We start from the raw sequence: 20,534 nt of genomic DNA, 5'->3' as shown, positions 1-20,534 counted from the left end.
TATTAAAGTGTTTACCTAAATGCAAAATTCTAAAAAAAACTAATACAAATGTTACACTTAATGCTTAAAAATGAGAAGAAAAAAATGCAAAAATAAATAAGTATAGAAAATAAAAACAACAACAATAAAATAAAAACAAAAACCATAAATAAATAAATAAAGATTGCAGAAAAAATAATAATAACTAAAAACATAAAAGGTATATAATAAAGGAAAAACAAAATAAGATAAAGATAAAAGATATAAAAAAAATCAAATAAATCAAAACAAGATAAATATAAGAGATATAAGACGATATTAAATAAGTATATCTTGATCATAAAAAGGAAAATAAATAAGAGATGATCATTCATTTAATATGTTTCTAGTTATTATTATTTTTTCTGCCATTCTTTATTTATTTCTATTTATGTTTTTATTCATTAATTATATTTCTAACTATTTTAAATACTAAAAATATATTTTTAATGCATTCAAAATTATGTTTATAGATACTAATTTATGTTTATAGATTCAACTTTTATGTTGTTGTATAGTTTAATTTTTTATTTTCTTCATTTTAAAAAAAAAAAATTTAAAGTAAACATTTTTAATTTATTACTTTTTTATTTTTATTTAGTAAAAACTCATTTATTTATTCATTAATTATATTTCTAATTATTTTAAACATTAAAAATATATATTTTTTAATGCATTCAAAATTAAAATTATTAAAAAAATAATAATTTATTATTTATTTATTTATTTTTAAGATGATGCTAGATAGGGAAATAAAAAATAAAAGAGTGCTAGATAGGAAAATAAAAACAAAAGGATGCTAGATAGGGAAATAAAAACAAAAGGGTGCTAGATAGAGAAATAAAGATGTAAATGGTGCTAGATAGGGAATTGAGCCTCCATTTGCAAGGTAATTATTTAAAAATAAAAATATTTCATAAATAAATTTATAATAGACTGTACAATTTAACAGAGAAATAAATTACTTTTCTTGTTAAATCGTATATTAAAATAAAATCTTGTCATTCAAGAATTCAAATAACCAATACTTGATGGAAATAACATTATCTTCATTGCAAAATTTATCATAAGATTTTAATTTATCTTTTTATAAATTTTACTAAATTTTCTTAAAATTTTACTTTAATGAAAAAATCTTACAAAACTCACTCGAATCAATATTTTTCTTGTAAATCTTAAATTTTGTTATATCAAAATATTTCAATAAACTCTTTTAAACTCACATCTTAAACTTGTAACCTTATAATTAACACTAAGAGATCTTAAACAGTACAAAGATTAAGTAAAAGTGTCAAACTATTGTCTAATACATCAGAATTCAACGTGCAAACTCACGTATTAGAATGGAATGGCTCTATTCGGTAATTGATGAAGCCAAAATTGTCTTACATGTCAGTTAAAACTGGTATTACAATCTAGTTCTACTGGTGCTCATGAAGGGGATGAGATTTAAAAACCAAGTTCCTTCGGAGTAAGATAAACAAATCAGACAGTTCCAACTAGGGTCAAAACGTTCGAGGTCAATACAATGGCTGGAAAAAAAAATATCACAAAAATTCAGAAGCAACAAATACATGCTGCTTCAGCCAAAAAGACGTTTGCTGCACAGCCAAAAAGTAAAATAATACTATTATACTAAAAACAAAGGAAGAATTATTATACACTATTTTGCATTTCCCCCTCCAGATTCATAAACAAGAGCATCCAAACCTGTGTAAACGTGAATGCTATTAAAGTAACCTAACTAAGACTCTAAAGAGCAGTTATACTACCATAAGCCTCAATGATCGGACAGGAGATTTAATAGGTCTTCTTTCGCAACATTGGCTTCTTCACGTCTTTTCTTAAAGCCGCATTGAGTCCCGGTGTAGGTATGTCTACTGTGGCTTGATACAAATCCTTCAATCTTCATATAGTAATAGGGGAAGGAGATCCAATAAGGATACATGACCATAGAAATTCAAAACTAGTTGTAGTTAAGGTGAAAAGGGATGAATATCAATCTTACCTTGGCATGCTAATAAACAATGAAACTACTAGGAATCCAACTATAAGAGGGAATACTGGTGCAGGAGTCAACTCCTGCATTGTATAAGAAATAGAAATTAAAATTATGTGCCGCACCATAGCAATATAAGAAAACAGAAAATAGTTAATGACAAGCTATGAAAAGCAAAGGCAGGCAAAAATAGAAAGAGTGGAGACAAGAAAAAACCTGCTTCAGTTGATCTTCAATCCTGTATATCAGCGGGCCCACATGGATTTGAACATTTTTTTCCAAGTCAACCTCAATGATATCAGATTCAAACTTAAGCGAGCTTTGTGGGAGACCAGATTGAAGCTGTAGAAGGTGTCTTCCCTTTGATAAGCCCTTCACTTGGAAGAAGTTAGAAATTGGCAGGGGGAAGACTGACTCTATCTTGTTAAGGTCAGTGGCGGACCTAATTTCTACCATCAGATGTTTACGTAGTTCATCTGTACCATTTCCTTCAACGTGGCAACTTATAATTGTCATTTCCGGCTGCTCAAAAACTATAAAATCCAAACCCTTGATATCTTCAGTTCCAACCTGGGAACATCAACCAACAAGCTTACTACAGGATCAGAACAATGACAGAACATTTAAAACCTAAAGCTACAGAAAACTAACCTTCACAGCAATTGAATCTGGAGATGCACGTTCTATATTAGAACTGCCTAGAGCATCCCTTCTAGCCACTTTGACAACATAGACAGTGTCAGGCTGTAGTCCTCTCAGACGATAATTTCCATGGGAATCTGTCACTGTTTCCTCAAAATAGCCTTTTGACTCTGACCGGGCTTCAACTGAAACCTCTCCTTTGGGTTGTCCAGACAACAGAGTGACAACACCAGTAGCACTGTAAGAGTTTATTAACTTCAGCATCTTCCAGAGTAAAGTATGCCCATGCAGAAAGTGCAAGCACAGGAAAAGATAGAGAAGGCTATGGGGTGTACAGAAATTGAATATAATTACTTGGTAATAAAATATAACAAAAAAAAGTAACATGTCGATTCAAAATTTGCTCTGCAGTTTGGCTGTATGTGGTTACGCTGATACTAGTTTTATATTGTCTGTCCTATCCACCAGCATAATTTATCTGTTTAAGTGCTTTCATGTAAGGAAAATTGCATGTTTTACATCACCTTGCATTGATTTGCATTTAGTGCTTTACACTTAAATCATACACACTTGATAGATAAGATTCAATCGACATCAGACTGAAGTCATGCATACTTGAATAGATCTTTTAAATAAACTACATTTCAAATGGAATTGACGAAACAATTCAGCATTTAAGAAAAAAAAGAATTTAATGTGCTCGCTACTTGAGGTATGTGCAAAATTTGGATTATTTAGTGGGAGTGGCCTGAGATACAAATTCAAAGAACATATTATGTGTAACTACTAAAAATAGATAATTTTGAGTTGCGCTCCTACTTTTACCCAAATTCCACAATCAACAGATCTAAGTCTGATCAGTGGCCATCCCAAGGCTTCAGAATAAAGTTCCTCACCTAAACCAGTAGTGGCCCCTCCCACAGCTCTTAAATGAGAGGATGTCCTTGTTTTAAACAGTTTATAGTTTATTTATATATGTCTCAAAATTAGTCTAGTGTCTCAGCATTACTAGGGCTGTAATTACTGCAAAAATATCATATCAATAGAGAAATAGCAAATGAGATCAGATACATAAATCAGGAAAAGATATAAAAGCAAGATAATACTTGAACCTGAGTTAGATATCTTTTCTAATCCAAGGGAAAGACATTCAAATTACAGTTTAAGATAGTGCTGGACAGTTGGTTTCAAATTTTCAATGATTTCAAAGAAAATGTTGGAACCACTATTAAAACAAAGCTAGAAATACTTATTGTTGCATTAAATGAAAGAAAGGGCAACTAAGGTGAAATAACAAAGTGAAACCTGTAGGCTACGCGCGTGGCCTGGAAAATAACTTCTCTGAACTCCCCTGCTCCAAGTTCTATCGCCTGTGCTGGAGGTGAGAAAGCATACTCCTAGAAAATAAGAAAATAATATACACTGAATAAGGAAGTGGACAAAGATGTAGCTTTCAGCAATGACCAGCATAATTTTAATCATCAACTTACTAAATATTCCTCATATTTACAAACTTTGCAACTTCTTATTCTTAATTGTGTTGAATAGCACACAAGCAGAAAATTACTCAGTTTAGAACAAGCATTTTTTATTATTTATTTTTTTATCGGCAATTTAGAACAAGCATAAACAAGGTGACGAATTCAATCTGGAAAAAAAGAACACATGAAGATTCTAGATAAGCAAACAAAATGATCAAACATGACAATGAAATGTGATAGTTGTCATTTTCTTTTTCATGTCTTTATTTTTGTCAATCACAAGTAAGTACCCTTTCATACCCTTTGGGGGTAAAGAAACCATGATGCACAGATGCAATGGGTATCAGATATCATACAAGCCTGTGGTGATATAGGAAGCAATACATGCCGGATACAAGTTCAGATTTGTAGAAAAATTCATAAAGCATAACAAACATATAATTACTATCCTTCAAATCCAAATTAAGAACATGCTTTTTCGATATTACAAAAAATATTTTATAAAGTGTTACCTATAAAAAGGAACAGTACCAATCTCACTCCCTTCTTGAACATTATCCTTAAAGAGGATAGACTCTATTTCTAGTTCAATACCAGAAAAGGTTCCACAGCTTTCTTTTTAAACGAGCATTATCCTTAAAGAGGATAGACTCTATTTCTAGTTCAATACCAGAAAAGGTTCCACAGCTTTTTTTTAAACGCTTTGATACTTCACAAATACAATTTAGTGAAGTATTGGTATATGGACACACAAAGAAAACACAATGATCTGTACGGGATATTCTGGATTCATAATCAAATCAAGTATATTGTTAACTGCAAGTGCAGCAACATGTGAACTAGAGATGATTGATAAAAAGTTGCATGTGAAGTACATGACAAGTAGTAGAATACAACATCATAACAATTATGTCAAGTACTCCAGTTATAGTATTACCTTCAAAACAGGACGCAAATAGAACGTTCCAGGAAACAAATTATCAAACTGGAATGTCCCTCCAGTTCCTGATACTGAGTTGTTTCTATAACCATTGTCACCACTCAAAGATAACAGAACAGAAGGAATGGGCTCTTTAGCATCATCTTTGTGATGTATGTGTACAAAAATTTGACTAAGCTTTTGACAAGTAAAAGAATGAGGTGCAACTTGTTTTAAATGATATCCAGGCTGCAAATATAAACAAAAACAATAAATCAAACAATGTAAGAAACCAAGATGGCAGCAGAAACATCACAGATAAGCAGAGAAACTAAGTCTATTCTAGTATTTTTAAAATAAGGCATAAACTTTACTTAGTTTGTTCAGAGAACAGACACTACCTTTGAAGCCTCAACATTGTAACCGATGTCATTGTGCAGAGGTCCTGCCACATAGGAACCATCAGCATCAGTGGTTGTTTCAAGAACTAGTTCACCACTTTTAAATGCAGTAATGCTGCTGGCTCCAGCAGCAAAAACTCTGATATGGACACCAGAAAGAGGAGGTGAAACTGATCCTTCAATGTAAGCACCCACTTGACAAGAAAATGCAGGAATATAAGCTTGACAATTATCATCTGCCACTGTTACCTACGGAAAAGGATTTTGTAAATAAAACTCAGTTAGTCAAATAAAAACATCAGTAGACAAACTAATATTTGATACTTACTTGATGTTCTCTAGGATAAAATAAAAGTTTCTTCTCCCCATCATTCCTATAACCAAAAAAGAACAAGTCAATGGTATAAATTAGTAGATAGTAGTGCTTGAATAAGTTTCATTTCAAAAGCTACAGAGAGGAGGGAAGGGATAGGAAGGAGAAATGAAATGAGTAATTAAAGTATTAAACAACAAGATTACAAGATGCGACTTCCCAGAATCACAGAATTGCGTGCATTATATGCACAATACACTAATAAACACCACGAAATCATAAAAAAAAGTAAGTTAATATAAGTGTTTAACCTTGGAGGAAAACTGGACACATACAATACACTTTTAAAACTTATAACTTCGTTCTCAAGATATTGGATGTAACTCCATAAATTGATAGGAATGAGCAGTTAGCATAAAATGGTATAAATCCACTTTACTGTATTATTTTACAAGCTGTACACAGTCAATCCTTCCAGGATAAATAGGCAAAGATGTAATTGCTATTATGTATTCACACCATATTTTCTTTCTTGATCCAATCTGCTTCTACAAAAGCCATTAAAACTAAAATAGACATTTAATTGAAATTGTTCGAACAACCAGTTAGATTAAATATAAGTACCTCGAGTCCCAAGGAACAAAGGTAAGTTTTTCTCCTAGATTGCCCCAAACAGAATACTCAAATATAGCAGTATCTGTTTGATCTTTCGCATGGGACTTCAGTGTGGCTGTAGCATAATCAATAACACCAGCTTCGTCATGTTTGATATCAACAACTATTTTCTCAGGTAATGCATCAAGTAAGCCTGACTGCACACTTATTTGTCCTTTAAGAAGATACTTTTCTCCAGTAAGGTGGATGGGCTACAAAAAAAGAAAATTATGGAAGAAAATCCTCAAAAGAAACAAATATAATACTACATGAAAAACTGAACAATGTAATCATGGAATCTGAATTCTCCATACCGATTGATTAGATGTGTTAATTTTCACGGATGAACTCCCAAAGAAGATACACGAGTCAACAAAGCTAAATTCATGTACACCAGGATGTTCTACACATATACGCTGGGAACCTTTCTGTAGACAAGACAAAAAGAACATAAATGAATTTTTATGAAGCTTCAACTTACTGCTATCTTTGGGTCCGCTATATTTGTTGTACCTGAATTTTCAAATTCACAATTGACCCATCTGGTTGAGTCAGGTAACCATCAACATTGTGAGTGGAGATAACATTGACCCAGTAGCCTTTTTGAACAAAAAGGATTCCTTCTACGTCCTCAGCACCAACATTTACATCTATGAAGCTCTGTTCCCAGCACCAATTATCTTCCAAGGTGACTGATTCAGGGGAACTGTGTTTGACCTAAAACAAATATTGTTACAGAGGCCAAAACACAAATCAGAAACATTCCAGAAAAAAACTGACACTAGACAAAAAGTAGTAGAAAATTAAAAAGAAATATTTTCCAGGAAATAAAACTAAAAAAAAAAAGAGATTCTACTAGAAAAACCACAAATAAAATGGGAATGCAAAAAAATATCAACCTCAAGCCTGTATTTTCCAGGAATAACATCTGAAAACTGAAATTCACTACTCTCAGCGGTCAACCTAATTGTTTTTCTCTCTCCATTATGTTTCTCAACCTGTCTCACCAGAGTAACAGTAACAAATGGACCACATTTCTCCTTGCAGGATACAGCACCATGAATATTGACCAGAGCCTACAAACATACGGAACATAATCAGAATAGAACAATAAAATCAGTGCCTATATCCTGGTCTTTGTGCGGTAAAGATAAAAAAGATTCCTAAAGAAAATGAAGAAAAAGTTTTTTAGAGGAATCAAACAAAAACTCAACAGTATAGAAAATCTATAAATAAATCAAATTCAAGTTAAAAACTCTATTCCATTATGTTGATAATCCATATAAACAAATATGGCCAGAATATAATAAAAACTTGAAGTGCTTCTACTGATTTTTTTGCAAAAATATAGAGAAAATGCATCAGGCACACACTCTTCATAAAATTCAGGTATCAAAGCATTAATACTATGTTGCACATCATTGTTCTCTGCAATGTTTATGTTTTAGAGTAGAGGTGTACAGTGATATAAATTCTGGGTGGTGCTAACAGTGAAATATCTGCATGACAAAGTTTCAAATAGAATTCCTTTATATTTTCCGATAGCCTAGGTAAGTACATCAAATCTGAGGCCTAGCAGTGAATATCGGAACTAGCAGTATCACAAAGCTTTTCTGTATTTCCTGATTGGCTCTTCATGGGTTAGGTCACAACCCAATAATACTGTTGAAGAACCCACATCGACTAGAGATCAAGCTAAATTATAGTGCAAACCTCACATTACAAGTCGGTTTAGTAGGATTGGGTTGGACTTAAACACTTTCTTAAATTGGTATTCAGTGTCATCCAGAACCTATGTTTGTTGGGTCTCATGTCACCCATTATCGGGTTTCCTGCTAGTCCCATGCTTGAGATGTTAAGTCCTTGGCATGACGAGTTGTATTGAAGAGACCAAAATCAACTAAAGATAACGTCAAATTACAGTGTATGTAGGTGCAAACTTCACCTTACAAATCAGTTTGTAAGTTAAACTTAAATTTCAGTTTCTTAAGAATTATAATATTCAAACTTTTAGGCCAAAACCCAATAACCCCACTCTTTCTTTCTTTCATTTTGTAAGTAATTTTTACTGTTCCCCTTTTACTTTAAAACAACTTTGCTGCGCCCTCTTTTTTTTTCCATTTACCCCCAAACTAAACCCAAAGCACCTTTATTACAGCCCCCTTTTGCCACCCAAAATAAACCTATGCACTTCTCATATAATCCATAAACTTATGTTACCCCTCATAGAACCCCTTTTTACATACCAAAATAAATCCCTGAGAACACTAGCCACAGTCCCTTTCCCCCCCTTTTTTTTTCCTTACCAAATTGCTTCCCACAAATTACCTTTGAGCAACCCACAACAATCCTTAATTTCGCTCCTTTTTTTTCAGTTTCAACTGTCTCTTCCAATCCTCCTCTTATACCTTTCAACACTCCCTCTTTTGCCTTTTGTTTCAACACTACACTCGCTCTCATCTCATCTCTCTCAATTTTGTAGGATCTTACAACACTCATTTGCTCCCACTCATTCCTTCAGAATTTTATAGGATCTTACAAACCGTGTTACAATCTCTTGATTAACGATATACATTTTCTTTCACAGTCTTGTACAAGATCTCGATTTTGACTACCATGACTATATCAATATAGGACTCAAATTTTGATTCCCTCCAATAGAATTCAGCATGATGATGCAGGAAAAACTGAAGGAAAAAGGAAGAATGAACTAAGAAGAACACAAGACAACCTAAAGCTAATATGGGTGAAAAATTACTTGTGAAAATTCAATATTCAACAGGGGACTTTTGACCACAACATCGATATAAGATGGAGCAAACATGAGTCCAGCAGCATTCTCAGGAGTTGCAGCAATGGCTGACAACCGATATTCACCAGGAAGAACCTAGACATAAAGCAAATAATTTGTAGATCAGTACTACTAAGAAATGAACAATAAAATTTCAGCAAATACTCTATATACATCATTAAAGAAAAATCAATAAAATTATTTTAACAATAATTCAAGACATGATTTGGACAGTAGCTATGAACCATCTTTAAACACAAAAGTTCTCTTATGAACTGCAGATGCTGAAAATTGGCCCTTTTTTGACACTTGAACAAAAATATTTACTATAAAATACTGTAAATCAAATACCTTAATAAAACTACAGCCGTTCAAACAAAAGACTACCTTAGAAAAATTATGCCATAGGCGTTGAAGCTTCAATGAGTTTCAATTATTGCTAATGTACGGTTAATGCATTTAGGGATCCCAAATTGAGTTCATAAAACAAGCATCACCAAACATAAAAGTATGTCACAGAGTCAACAGTTTAAAGGTTAGAACATTCCTCCCAATGCTTGCCACCAACAGATAAAAATGTACAATAAAATTAGATAGATTTGATGGCAACATGCTGCTTATTAAATAAGCCAACACTCCCAGAACATAAGGTTGAATCTGTTATTTAAAATCCATATCTACCACCTCTTCTCTTTCTGCTCAAGCTACTTGTATCCACATTACATTATACTAGATGCACTGCCAACATTACAAAAAAACAAAAACTTAATGATTTATTCTCACCAAGCTAACATACCTCAAAGCAGAAGTTTCCATTTTCATCTGTTTGCTTCTTTTGTGGTTTCACATTATCAGGTCCATGAGTCAAAGCTACCTAGTAGTACAATTATCAAAAGATTTCAACTTTAACTCTAAGATGAAAATGTTACTAAAAGTAAATTACGTATAGAGAATATGCATACCTTTGCTTTCAAACCACCATTAGCCATCCTAACCAAACCACAAAGATTGTATGAAATGGCATTGATGTCTTCTATTGAAGCCATATTTGGCAATACCTGAGTAAGCAAATAGACTTTGAAACAAGAGCCACACAGCAGCATTTTTACACCATCTAAGAATTTTCATCATCCTACTAAGAGAGCTGTATAATAAACTCAAAATTCCACTAGAATTGTTATGATATTTTTTACCATATAATTCTCCAAATTCTTGAATTTGTAATGCTCCTTTTGGGCCTCTATGGTATAGTGCTTGGATGTAACCTAATAAATATAACATAGAAAAGAAAGAGTAAAACAAAATGTCAATGTAAATGTAGAAGAAAATACAATCAATTGAAAGGTATTACCAGCTGAGCACAATCTAAAATGAAACAAAAAAAAGAGTAAAAAGTACGCTGGCTTAGGCTCTAATTGATATTCACAGTCCAGGGAGATTGAAAAAAACGTACTCAGATTGATAGAAAAAACAAAATCATACAAACAAACAAGAAAAGCTACAAGAGAAACATTATTGAGAAAAAAGTGAACAAAAGTTCATGACCAAAAGATTCAGAATCTGTGTCCTAAACTAAAACAAAATATAATATCTTGCCAATTAACGAGCTTCCAGAAGCACATTTACCCATGTTAATACCAATACCTGATCAAGTTTGTAATATCCTTGATTATCAGTAATTGACCTTTTATGACCATCAACTATGATTTTGACACCCTCCACTCCCAAGCCATTTCCATCAACTACACGGCCTCCAATAGAAAATCCAGTTACCTGAGAGAATTAACATTGATAGCACATACTTGAGAGCAAAATAGCATACGCATAACCCCAATAATAGATTGATATCAGTAAAAGTACAATACAATTGTTATGACTAAACCAATTCTTTTTCAACATACGAAATGGGAAATATTTATAACTTTTCAAAACAGTCATATCTATATTTGGTACCTAGATATTTTGCAATTCAAATCTTAATTTCCAATTTCTTTTGGAATTTTTTTATGTATTTTTCAGCAGTAATATTTACTTACAAATTTTAATAAATTAAGTGATAACCAGAAATATATGCAACTAGCAGCAAAAAGTTTTCCTTCCATCAACATTTGCTGCCGCTAACCAAAGCCATCACCCAATAGTTAACTGTTGTGGCCAAAGAGGACTAAGCTATCCTTGGTTAGTTTGATGCCAAATTATCAAAAAATAAAGTATAATCATCATCATTCACACTTCACATAAATAATTGGCCGTTCTTACAGTGGAATCTTATTTAAAATTAGAAAGAAAAAAAAAAGGATATGCACTAGATGAATATGCAAGAGCTTAGCTAGCATGCCTCCAATGGCATATGTTCAATAATACAACATTTATGTGGAAAGAGGAGTAAAAAAAGCAGTTATTTTTCAATAGATTTTTCTGAAATACTGAAACACAATCCAGCATTTACATTTCATTTAATGAAAAATTCACTAGGCCTGCAGTCCTGAACTCAATTGTAATACATAATTCAATTTTTTTATTTACCCCACAATGATAGCACTAGTATTTTTCTGAATGCCATAGGAAACAAAAAGTGATGATTGTTTTGTGTATGAAACATTTTATCCATATAGTCTACCTGAAATTTTGGAGGCACCGTTACATGCTGATGCTTGACATTAACTGAAACGCTGGGTGGTGAAACATCAAATACTGTATTTTCACCCTTATAGTAGGGAACAAGTTCATAACTCCCTGTATGTTGATAAAAAAAAGTGCAAGCACTAAATTAAGCAAAATAGGTTCTAGCAGTATGCAATAGCAATTTTCAAGGACAGCAAGATGATAAATATTCAATACGCCAAAAAGGAATAGCAACTGTAGAGGAGTAAGTACAAGAAATGTTTTGAAGTGGAATTTAATATGATCCATAACCTGGAGACTAATTGCCATATGTATGTTAAGGGTGAAGTTCCAGGAATTTTGAAAACACAGTTGCATACATATAATTGCAAGTAAGTGTTTGTTTAAAAATTAAATGCACAAACTACAAACAAGATGACAAAAACACACTGGGAAAGAATATTCCTTTTCATCAATGTTAGGCATCAGAAATTCAACACTCCCTATCAGACACGTTAAAAACATGTTGCAGAAGCTCCTTATAGGGCTCAACTTCAGCTGAACCACACAGACACATCAAGAGGGGGTACATGACAGAATAAGAACTCAAATACGTAATTACCACAAGGTATTGAATTGAATGTGAACATTCCATCGGCATCTGATGCAGCATGACAAAGAGCTTTTTCTTGTCGTGGGCCAGTAGCAGAGCCTTGCAAACATTCTACGTTAGAAACATCATCTGAATATAAGAAAATATGAACTCCTACAATAGGATTTCCCTGGAAAAGGAAGAACCAAATGTTAGGCAAAGATACATGAAAAAGGTTTCAATTAAACTGTCAAATTAAAAACCACATTAAACTATTTTGGAAGTTTAAACTGATTGAGAACATAAACATCCTTCAACATAATCATAACATAATCACAAGTGGGAGAAAGCTTTTCTTGTTGTTGTTATTGTATGTCATTGAAATATATAGATCTTTTCACTAGATTATAACATAATAATTTTACAAAGAAAATGATATAGCAATAACAAAAGGAAAGTAAAATTTTGAAAATGATTTGTCCCTTCAACAAACATTACCTGAGCAACAACAAATCCACTGATACTATATCCAGGGACAAAGAAAACATCATCAACTACCCCGTTTCCAAAGCCCAATTCAATCTGCAAGAAACACAATATTAGAAAAATAGTAAGCACAATATGAAAGCTCATTAAATGTCTTATGACAATAAAATGTGACATCCAATAAATGGGTATAAACACAAGAAAAATGCTGAATGCAAACACTATCTAACCTGTGTTGAACCTTTAACTTCAACTTCCATACCAGGATTTGAAGCACGTAGTTCATATTTTCCTGCAATCACCATCAAGAGTGTTGCCCATTTGTGTGAACAATTTGGTGATGAAGAATAGAAAATAACGAAACAATAGCAAGAACAATTGATTTTGAACAAAATCAATGGACAACTTAATTGGACTCTCTGGTCAGATAGTATTATTACTTATGAGAAGAGAAAAACCGATATTTTATTCTCCTCTCCACCACCTCCCATTACATACCACACAAGACACCAAGAATTGGTCTAATATTGCAAGGAGAGTTACCTAATTCATGTCATTCACCACCATTAGTTGCTGCTACCACAATTCCTAATGACAGATGATGATTTTGGTTGGCCAATTGCTCTTAAAAAAGGGCATTTGTTCTACTCGTAATCTTCACCTTATTTATAATTTCGAGTTACCATCAATTGTCTCCTTCATAGCTCTCCTTGTTTCCTCGTTATCATATTTTACTATTCCTAGAAATGTTGCAAAAGTACTTGCGCATCCCAAATGGAGACAAACCATGATTGTTGAGATCCAGGGTCTTTGAAACAGTAGCACATGGGAATTGGTTTCTCTCCTCCTCGGGAAAATGATAGTTGGATATTGGCGGGTCTACACCATTAAAGTTGGGCTTAATGGTGAAGTTAATCACCATTGAGCTAGATTAGTAATTAAAGGATACATTCAAAATATATATGGTCTAGATTATTGTGTTACATTTTCAAGTCTAGCTGGAGCATTCTTCTTAGATTCATTTTGAGTTTGAGCCAATGGTTCTTGTTCCAGTTCCTTTTCAAGGTCATGAGAAGTTAACTCAAGACTTGGAAAAGAAGAAGTATTTCAAAATGAATCTCCCTATCTTCCGTAAGATTGTCCCCTCAAGATAAGGTTGAGTGAAATGATTATGTTCCTCGTCAAAGGTGAAATCCAAGGACACAATTTCTCATATGGAGAATGGCAACACTTATACCAATTTTGAGAAGAGGAGCATACAATAAGGACACGCTTTAAAGCTATAGGATCAAGTTTGCCCATCTTGATCAAGGACAAACAAGACACCCAAAGAGATCCTTCATGGAAGTTTCTTAGAAGTGGACAAATTAGGATAGAGAGCAGAAAGTACATCATAGGACACTTAAATCTCAAGATTCTATAGGGTAGTCAATTAAAAAGATATGTTGTTGAGAAAATAGGGATGTCATCTCTGATTTAGGGGAACAACATATCCCCTCATTATTAGTATTTCTTGTAATAAGCCACAAATTCAACAGCTTTGTGCCTCTCCTTTTTCTCTTTTAACACAACAAAAACAGCAGTACTTTCATAAACACAATATCTAAGCTGCTTGGTAAAGTATTAAGTAATAATCATTAAATGCTCCATTTCCAACCCCACTCATTTCAAAGTGCAGAAAGAGATACATTAAACCTAATTACCCAACCAAACTTTCATTCCATTTTCTTGGATCCAGAACAATTCTAAGCACATAATATTAATTAGACAATCTCATTCAACCCCAGTTCATCTGGTTCATCCTCAACTACTTCTCAACCGATTGTGTTTACCTCCAGTGAAATCATACTTTTGTGTGGAAATTTGAAATCAATTTCACCTATCTGTAAACCATATATATTTTTATACACCCTATATCTTCATGTCACATAAATATTAATCCTATATAGATGAATCTTGGACAACTACTTATATGTAGTAATAATTTCCACTGGTACAAGGCTCCCTACATAATAAAAGAATTGAAAGCCAATAATTTTCCAACCAAAGTAAACAACTAAACAGAGACTCCCCTACCTGGAATGACATTTGTAAACAAGTAACTCCCTGATGATGAAGTTGAGACGGAAGAGACAAGATCGCCTGAAAGGGATAATAATTCAACTTTTACATTTGATGGGCCTCCATTTTTAATTGAGCAGCTTTCTCCCCCTACAGCTCCCACAACTCTACCAGATATAGTGAACCTAAAATATACAAAACTTTGTAGGTAATTTCAAATTTAGAGCATAAGCAAGTTCGGCATGCACAGGACATACAACAATAACAATAGCCTTATTTAACAAGAAATTGGTTACATGGATCATATGACATCTTTGGGCACATTTAAAAACTAAATCCACAAGGATACCATTCACCCTAACATTTCATTCATTTTAATAATATGCTCCAAAATCAAAAACCATGTGCAGTTAAAAAATCAGAATAATAGCCTACCCTGTGAAACGAAAGTTTATATCTTCATTGCCATTGCAACCATTATTGTCAACCACCACAGGAACCTGTAGGACAAGAGGGGCGGAAACAAATGAGTGTAAGAATCATAAAAATAATCTCATATTACATCCAGATTGAGAAAGAGAGGAGTGGTCATGCATGCAGATTATAACAGATAAATAACTAACCTTTTCTGGATCCCATGTCCATCCGGGAGGTCCATTAATTTTAATTACAAAGGAGCCCTGTGATGAAAATAATTGCATTGAGAAGAACTGAATAATGAATACGCCTCAATGGCATTATGCTGAAAAAAGTTGCTCAAACAAACCTAAATGTGTACAAATTATAATAAAATTCACCTTGTCATATACTGGAATAAAGTAGTATCCATTTGGAGCGCATTGTGTTCTGTCCTTTACCAGTCCATCCACAGTTTGAAGCTCAACCTACAACAAATCGATCAATTAAATGTTGTTGAATGCAAGTTGAAATGAATGCTTGGATGAGCAACACCACATCCTTTTCCCAATAATAGTATATAGCAAAGAGGACGAGATAGGACTTTTTTATGAATGTCTTGTTTAACCGTAACAAACCACTGAAGCCAGTAACATCATTACAGCTATTGTGCAAAATAATTAGTTAAAATAAAATGGAACCAGTGAGGGGCATTTGAAATAATTTATGGGGAGCTTCTTAGAGTTTAAGAAAATGGCATATGACTCTCACAAGCTGTTTTATCTCTTTTTAGCTTATCCCAATAATATTCATAGTTTTGAATCTATGACACAAGCCCTCGTGTAATAAGAGCTAATTGAATAACACTTTGGCCCTATTTAAAATAAACTTCTGCATAAAAGCCTAGTCAAATCTATGGCATAAGACCTCGTGTACATAAAGCTTAGTGAACAAGTACTTAGATCTTGAATGAATAAACATCTAAGCAAACGCTTATACTAGAAGAAAAATGAAAAAGTAAAATAAAATAAATTTTTCCCATGAGTTAAAATCAATTTGTGCATTCAACTTTCATAAAAGCTACCTTATCCAACTTTTCCAAACGCTGAAGTAAAAATATACTTATTTTTTTCTCCCGAGTACTTAAGAATAAGACAAATCTTACGATATTTGGCTACATTGATAATTATTTCACAAACTCTTTGAATCTCTAATATGGTCTGAACATTCATGTTTTGTGATCTCCTCTTTCTTAACTTGTAATACATCCTTGACATCTTCCTTGTTACATAGACTTCTCCCACTGATGGTGTCCAACGTGTAGTCATCTCCTTTAGCCACTAATGTATAAATACCAATGATGGTGTCCTTAACTCTTTTTTTCATGATTCCAATCCTTGCTAAACTCTAGGAGAGCACTTCGTATGTAGTGTTTAGCAAGGTTTAGAACTATTCACACATGTCCAATAGCCTCACATCACTTAGGAGTCAAGGACACTTTAAATACACTTTGACATCTTTTAAGGGCAAAACCATGACGGAACTCTAAGCTCCAAAGCGGACAACACACTCCGGGTGCGGTGATTGACCCTAGTAATTGAAGTCGGAACATTGACGTCGTCTAGAATATATATTGGCATCATAGCAAAAAGGATTATTTTGAAAATGTATCCAAACTCCACTCTTTATGCAAGTCGCTGAAGAAGATGACCACCTCAAAAGTCATCTTTGGGAAAAGTTTGCATAACAAGAGGATGTCAAGCTATATCTCAAGTTTAAGAAGGTGAGAAAGCAAACTATAGCCAAATATAGCTTTGGAGATTACAAGTTTGTGGAAGCGCTATCAATATACCCAAATATCATGAGGTTTGTCTTATTCTTCTTTCTATGGTTGTATATTGTAAGGATAGCTTATTATTAATATATTTTTTTCAATTTTACAGTGGATATTACCGATGGGAAAACATAAATTTGCTGCAAGATAGTTGAACCTGGAAACAAATGGTAGAAAGAAGAGAAAGGAATTGGATATTGAAGAAGGCATGAAAATAATTTCTTACAATAAAAGTCTGAGTTCCTCCCACTTTTCAAACATTTTGTAAAGGAAAAAATATTCGTTTGGTAAGAGTCAGCAGGTTACACGCACTTACCGTGACATCGGAATAGTCCAACTTGGTATCAGTTTGTTTTCTCGATTTTACCAACGATGAGCTTGCCTGCGATAACCCAACTTTGTAAGCAAAAATAAACATCCAGCGAATATTACAAAAAAGAGACGAAAATTAAAAAAAAAAAAAAGTAAACATCACACTAAAATAAACAAGCGAATTCATCAGAGTTAGATATAAATAAAAAACAGAAATCACAAACGAATAGTGAGGTAAAGCACAAATTTAAGATCCATGCATTTATTTTCCCAATCCAAATGACTGAAAATCAATAGCGCTTTCTGAGCATCGATAGTGATACTAATCATGAGGAAATCGGCGTTTGAATTCTTCACTGCGTTTTTCACTGCCGAGGCTGATAGAAATGCACATTACTTTACCTCAACAAAACCTCCGCAGCCATAGATGGAATCAGCAGAAGCAGCTGAAATCCAACAAGTTGCAATTAATAGTAAGCATAGAAAAGCATCTCCGATCGTCATTTCGGATCTGATGCTCGGCGATGAATTCAACCTAAGGTGGAGGAACAGATCTGGAGAATCATACGAATATCTCTATTTCTTTATTTAATGGAACCACAGCCACTTCACTCCAGGTCTACTGAGAGGGTTTATGGGATTCTAGACCAAAACAAAAAAACCAAAAGGACCACAGTAAAAAATATTTTTCATCATCAAAAAACAATTTGGAGTGAGTGATGGTACCTTTATACCTTTTTTAATTTAATTTTTGAGAAAATATTTTTTTTAAAAAGAATTATCTGTTATATTTAAAATAATAATTTCGTGAACTCATACATTTTTAAAAAATATTTTAAACTTTTTAATCTAAAATATTTTGTCCTTTCTTTTAAAAAAAAAACATAAAAATACTGTGAGTTTTCTTTAATATACCTAGCAATTTGAAAAAAAAAAACTTTAAAATTTAAATAAATAAGTTCAAAATTGTTGAGTTTCATATTAATGTTTAACATAAAAGTTTTTATTTAAAAATAAATAAATAAATTCGAAACAAATGTAAGCACTTATCTATTGTTTAGTGAATAATTATTTATCATGTACTCTTATTTCTTTGAATATGGTTGTGTTGCATGTATTTTTAAGCATTTTAAAAAATATTATGCAATGATCATTTAATTATTAAAGCATTCATGATACAAAATTAAAGACTATAATAATTTGGTTGATCATATTATTAAAAATAATCTTGAATCATAATTAACGAAAACAATTGCTGTTATTTATAATAGCGAAAACACAAATACAGTACTATATATCCGAATTTTTTATTTTTATATTTATATATAGATATATTTATTTTAAAATTTAAATAATTATTTTATAAAATACTTCTTGTTTCTATTTTTCACATTATCTATAAATAAAATTTAATAAAATTTTGGTAACTATTTTTGTTATTATAATAAATATTAAATGTGCATATTTTTACATTATAAAATATTAAAAAAAAATAAAAGGAAACATTATAAAAAGGATAAAAAAAATCAATAATTCAAGTCATATCATATCACATGTTAAAAAGTTTGTAGACTCAATATCAGAGATAGTGGTGAGAAGAGTTGATGTTGGTTTGAATGGTTGAAAGATTATAGACCGGTCTTAAACGTGTGTCAATTGCGATATTGTTACTATGGTGAAGATCCAAGACTTGACGTTCTTTGAGCTCAACCTTCACACCCACGTTAGAGTTTTTCACAACCTCGTTTAATCTTCTCGACAGTATAATAATCTCTGTTTTAACTTGCTCAACTTTATCAAAGTCATTTAGAGTCTATTATAACGAAAGTTTGTTGGACTTATGGTGTCACCCGCTATCAGGCTCCTATCAAACCATAAATATATAGTCTCATGCATGAGTTGAAGGTGCAAAGAGTGTGTTGGAGATCACAAAGAGATAAGAATATTTTGTAGTATATAAGTGAGTGCAAATCTCACATTTTAAGTTGATTTAGAGATAAAAACATTTTATAGTATACAAGTGGGTGCAAATCTCACATTTCAAGATAATTTTATAAGGTAGAGTTAGGTTCAAATAAATTTATTTAAAAATTGTCCTATGTATAAAAGTTGTGATTAGTGGTATTAGATTCAGCAAACATGCATAAGACAAGATACGGAAATTTTCAATAGAAGCATTAATTTTTTAAAAATAGTTATTTACAGTAATAATGGATTAACGGAGACGTAGTGAAAAATGTATTTATTAAAAAAGAAACCAATACACTATCGTTATTATTATTTTTACTTATGATTGAAAAGATGATACATAATTCACCTTTTTCAAATTTTTGTTGTCAACTGAACAATACATGAATGGGATCTCAACATGTTTGGGAAGGATAAGTGTCGTTGTTTGGCAACTTGGTAAAAGAATATATATATAAATGTGTGTGTGGGTATAATCCAGATATACGAGGGAAAAGAAAAGTTGCATGTTTTAGCAACATGATATAATAGATTTATAATGTCTTTCAATAAATATTAATATTATTAAATAATTCCATAAGAATATTTACTATTTAAGTCGGAACATATTTTGAACTACTCGTTTATGAACTTTTTAAATCATGTTCGGGTTCAAATAATATTGACGCTCTAAACATTGAATTCTTACAAACTTGCATTATGTTGATTCGAGTATTATTAGGTTTAAACTTTTTTAAACAAGTCTCTTGGTTAAATAAAGAGAAAGAAGAAATTTTACACTAAAAATGTTAGTTAAATAATTCGATGAATATTAATCATCGACAAAAGTACTAGTTAACGCCTATAACATGACAAATGACAGCCTAAAAAGTCCTTGTGATATATACCTTTGTATGATCCATTCACACGCGAAAAAAGGATTTAACTACGTTCTCCACCCAATACTATATTCATTGATCTATCCTGTAACTAATCATGTTTCGTGTGAGAGACATCATTGCCATTTTTGTTGTGTTATACTGCTTTCAGAAACAAAAAAATAGAACCAAACAATCCTCAAACC

At 32.3% G+C, this 20,534-nt stretch overlaps 1 protein-coding gene across 1 annotated transcript; it reads right to left on the bottom strand.

Annotated features, from left to right (window-relative positions):
- Positions 1 to 1,466: 1,466 nt before the first annotated feature.
- On the bottom strand, positions 1,467 to 18,207 carry LOC137814797 (Carbohydrate-binding-like fold). Its single transcript, XM_068617707.1, has 27 exons — positions 17,906 to 18,207; positions 17,508 to 17,573; positions 15,759 to 15,845; positions 15,585 to 15,641; positions 15,397 to 15,461; positions 14,977 to 15,146; positions 13,131 to 13,192; positions 12,913 to 12,996; positions 12,445 to 12,604; positions 11,839 to 11,954; positions 10,863 to 10,991; positions 10,412 to 10,483; positions 10,181 to 10,276; positions 10,015 to 10,092; positions 9,186 to 9,314; positions 7,327 to 7,503; positions 6,941 to 7,144; positions 6,742 to 6,855; positions 6,398 to 6,639; positions 5,789 to 5,834; positions 5,461 to 5,709; positions 5,078 to 5,308; positions 3,965 to 4,056; positions 2,669 to 2,897; positions 2,234 to 2,587; positions 2,027 to 2,100; positions 1,467 to 1,924 (listed from the first exon to the last, which is right to left on the bottom strand). Exons 1-27 carry the CDS (start codon positions 18,005 to 18,007, stop codon positions 1,819 to 1,821), a joined length of 3,591 nt encoding a protein of 1,196 aa, XP_068473808.1. The 5' UTR covers positions 18,008 to 18,207; the 3' UTR covers positions 1,467 to 1,818.
- Positions 18,208 to 20,534: the final 2,327 nt, after the last annotated feature.

The sequence above is a fragment of the Phaseolus vulgaris genome, chromosome 1 (genome assembly GCF_051622355.1).
Source record: "Phaseolus vulgaris cultivar YP4 chromosome 1, ASM5162235v1, whole genome shotgun sequence".
Classification (NCBI taxonomy): domain Eukaryota; kingdom Viridiplantae; phylum Streptophyta; class Magnoliopsida; order Fabales; family Fabaceae; genus Phaseolus; species Phaseolus vulgaris.
The sequence above is the reverse complement of the archived record's forward strand: the minus strand, read 5'-3'. Positions and strand labels throughout refer to the sequence as shown.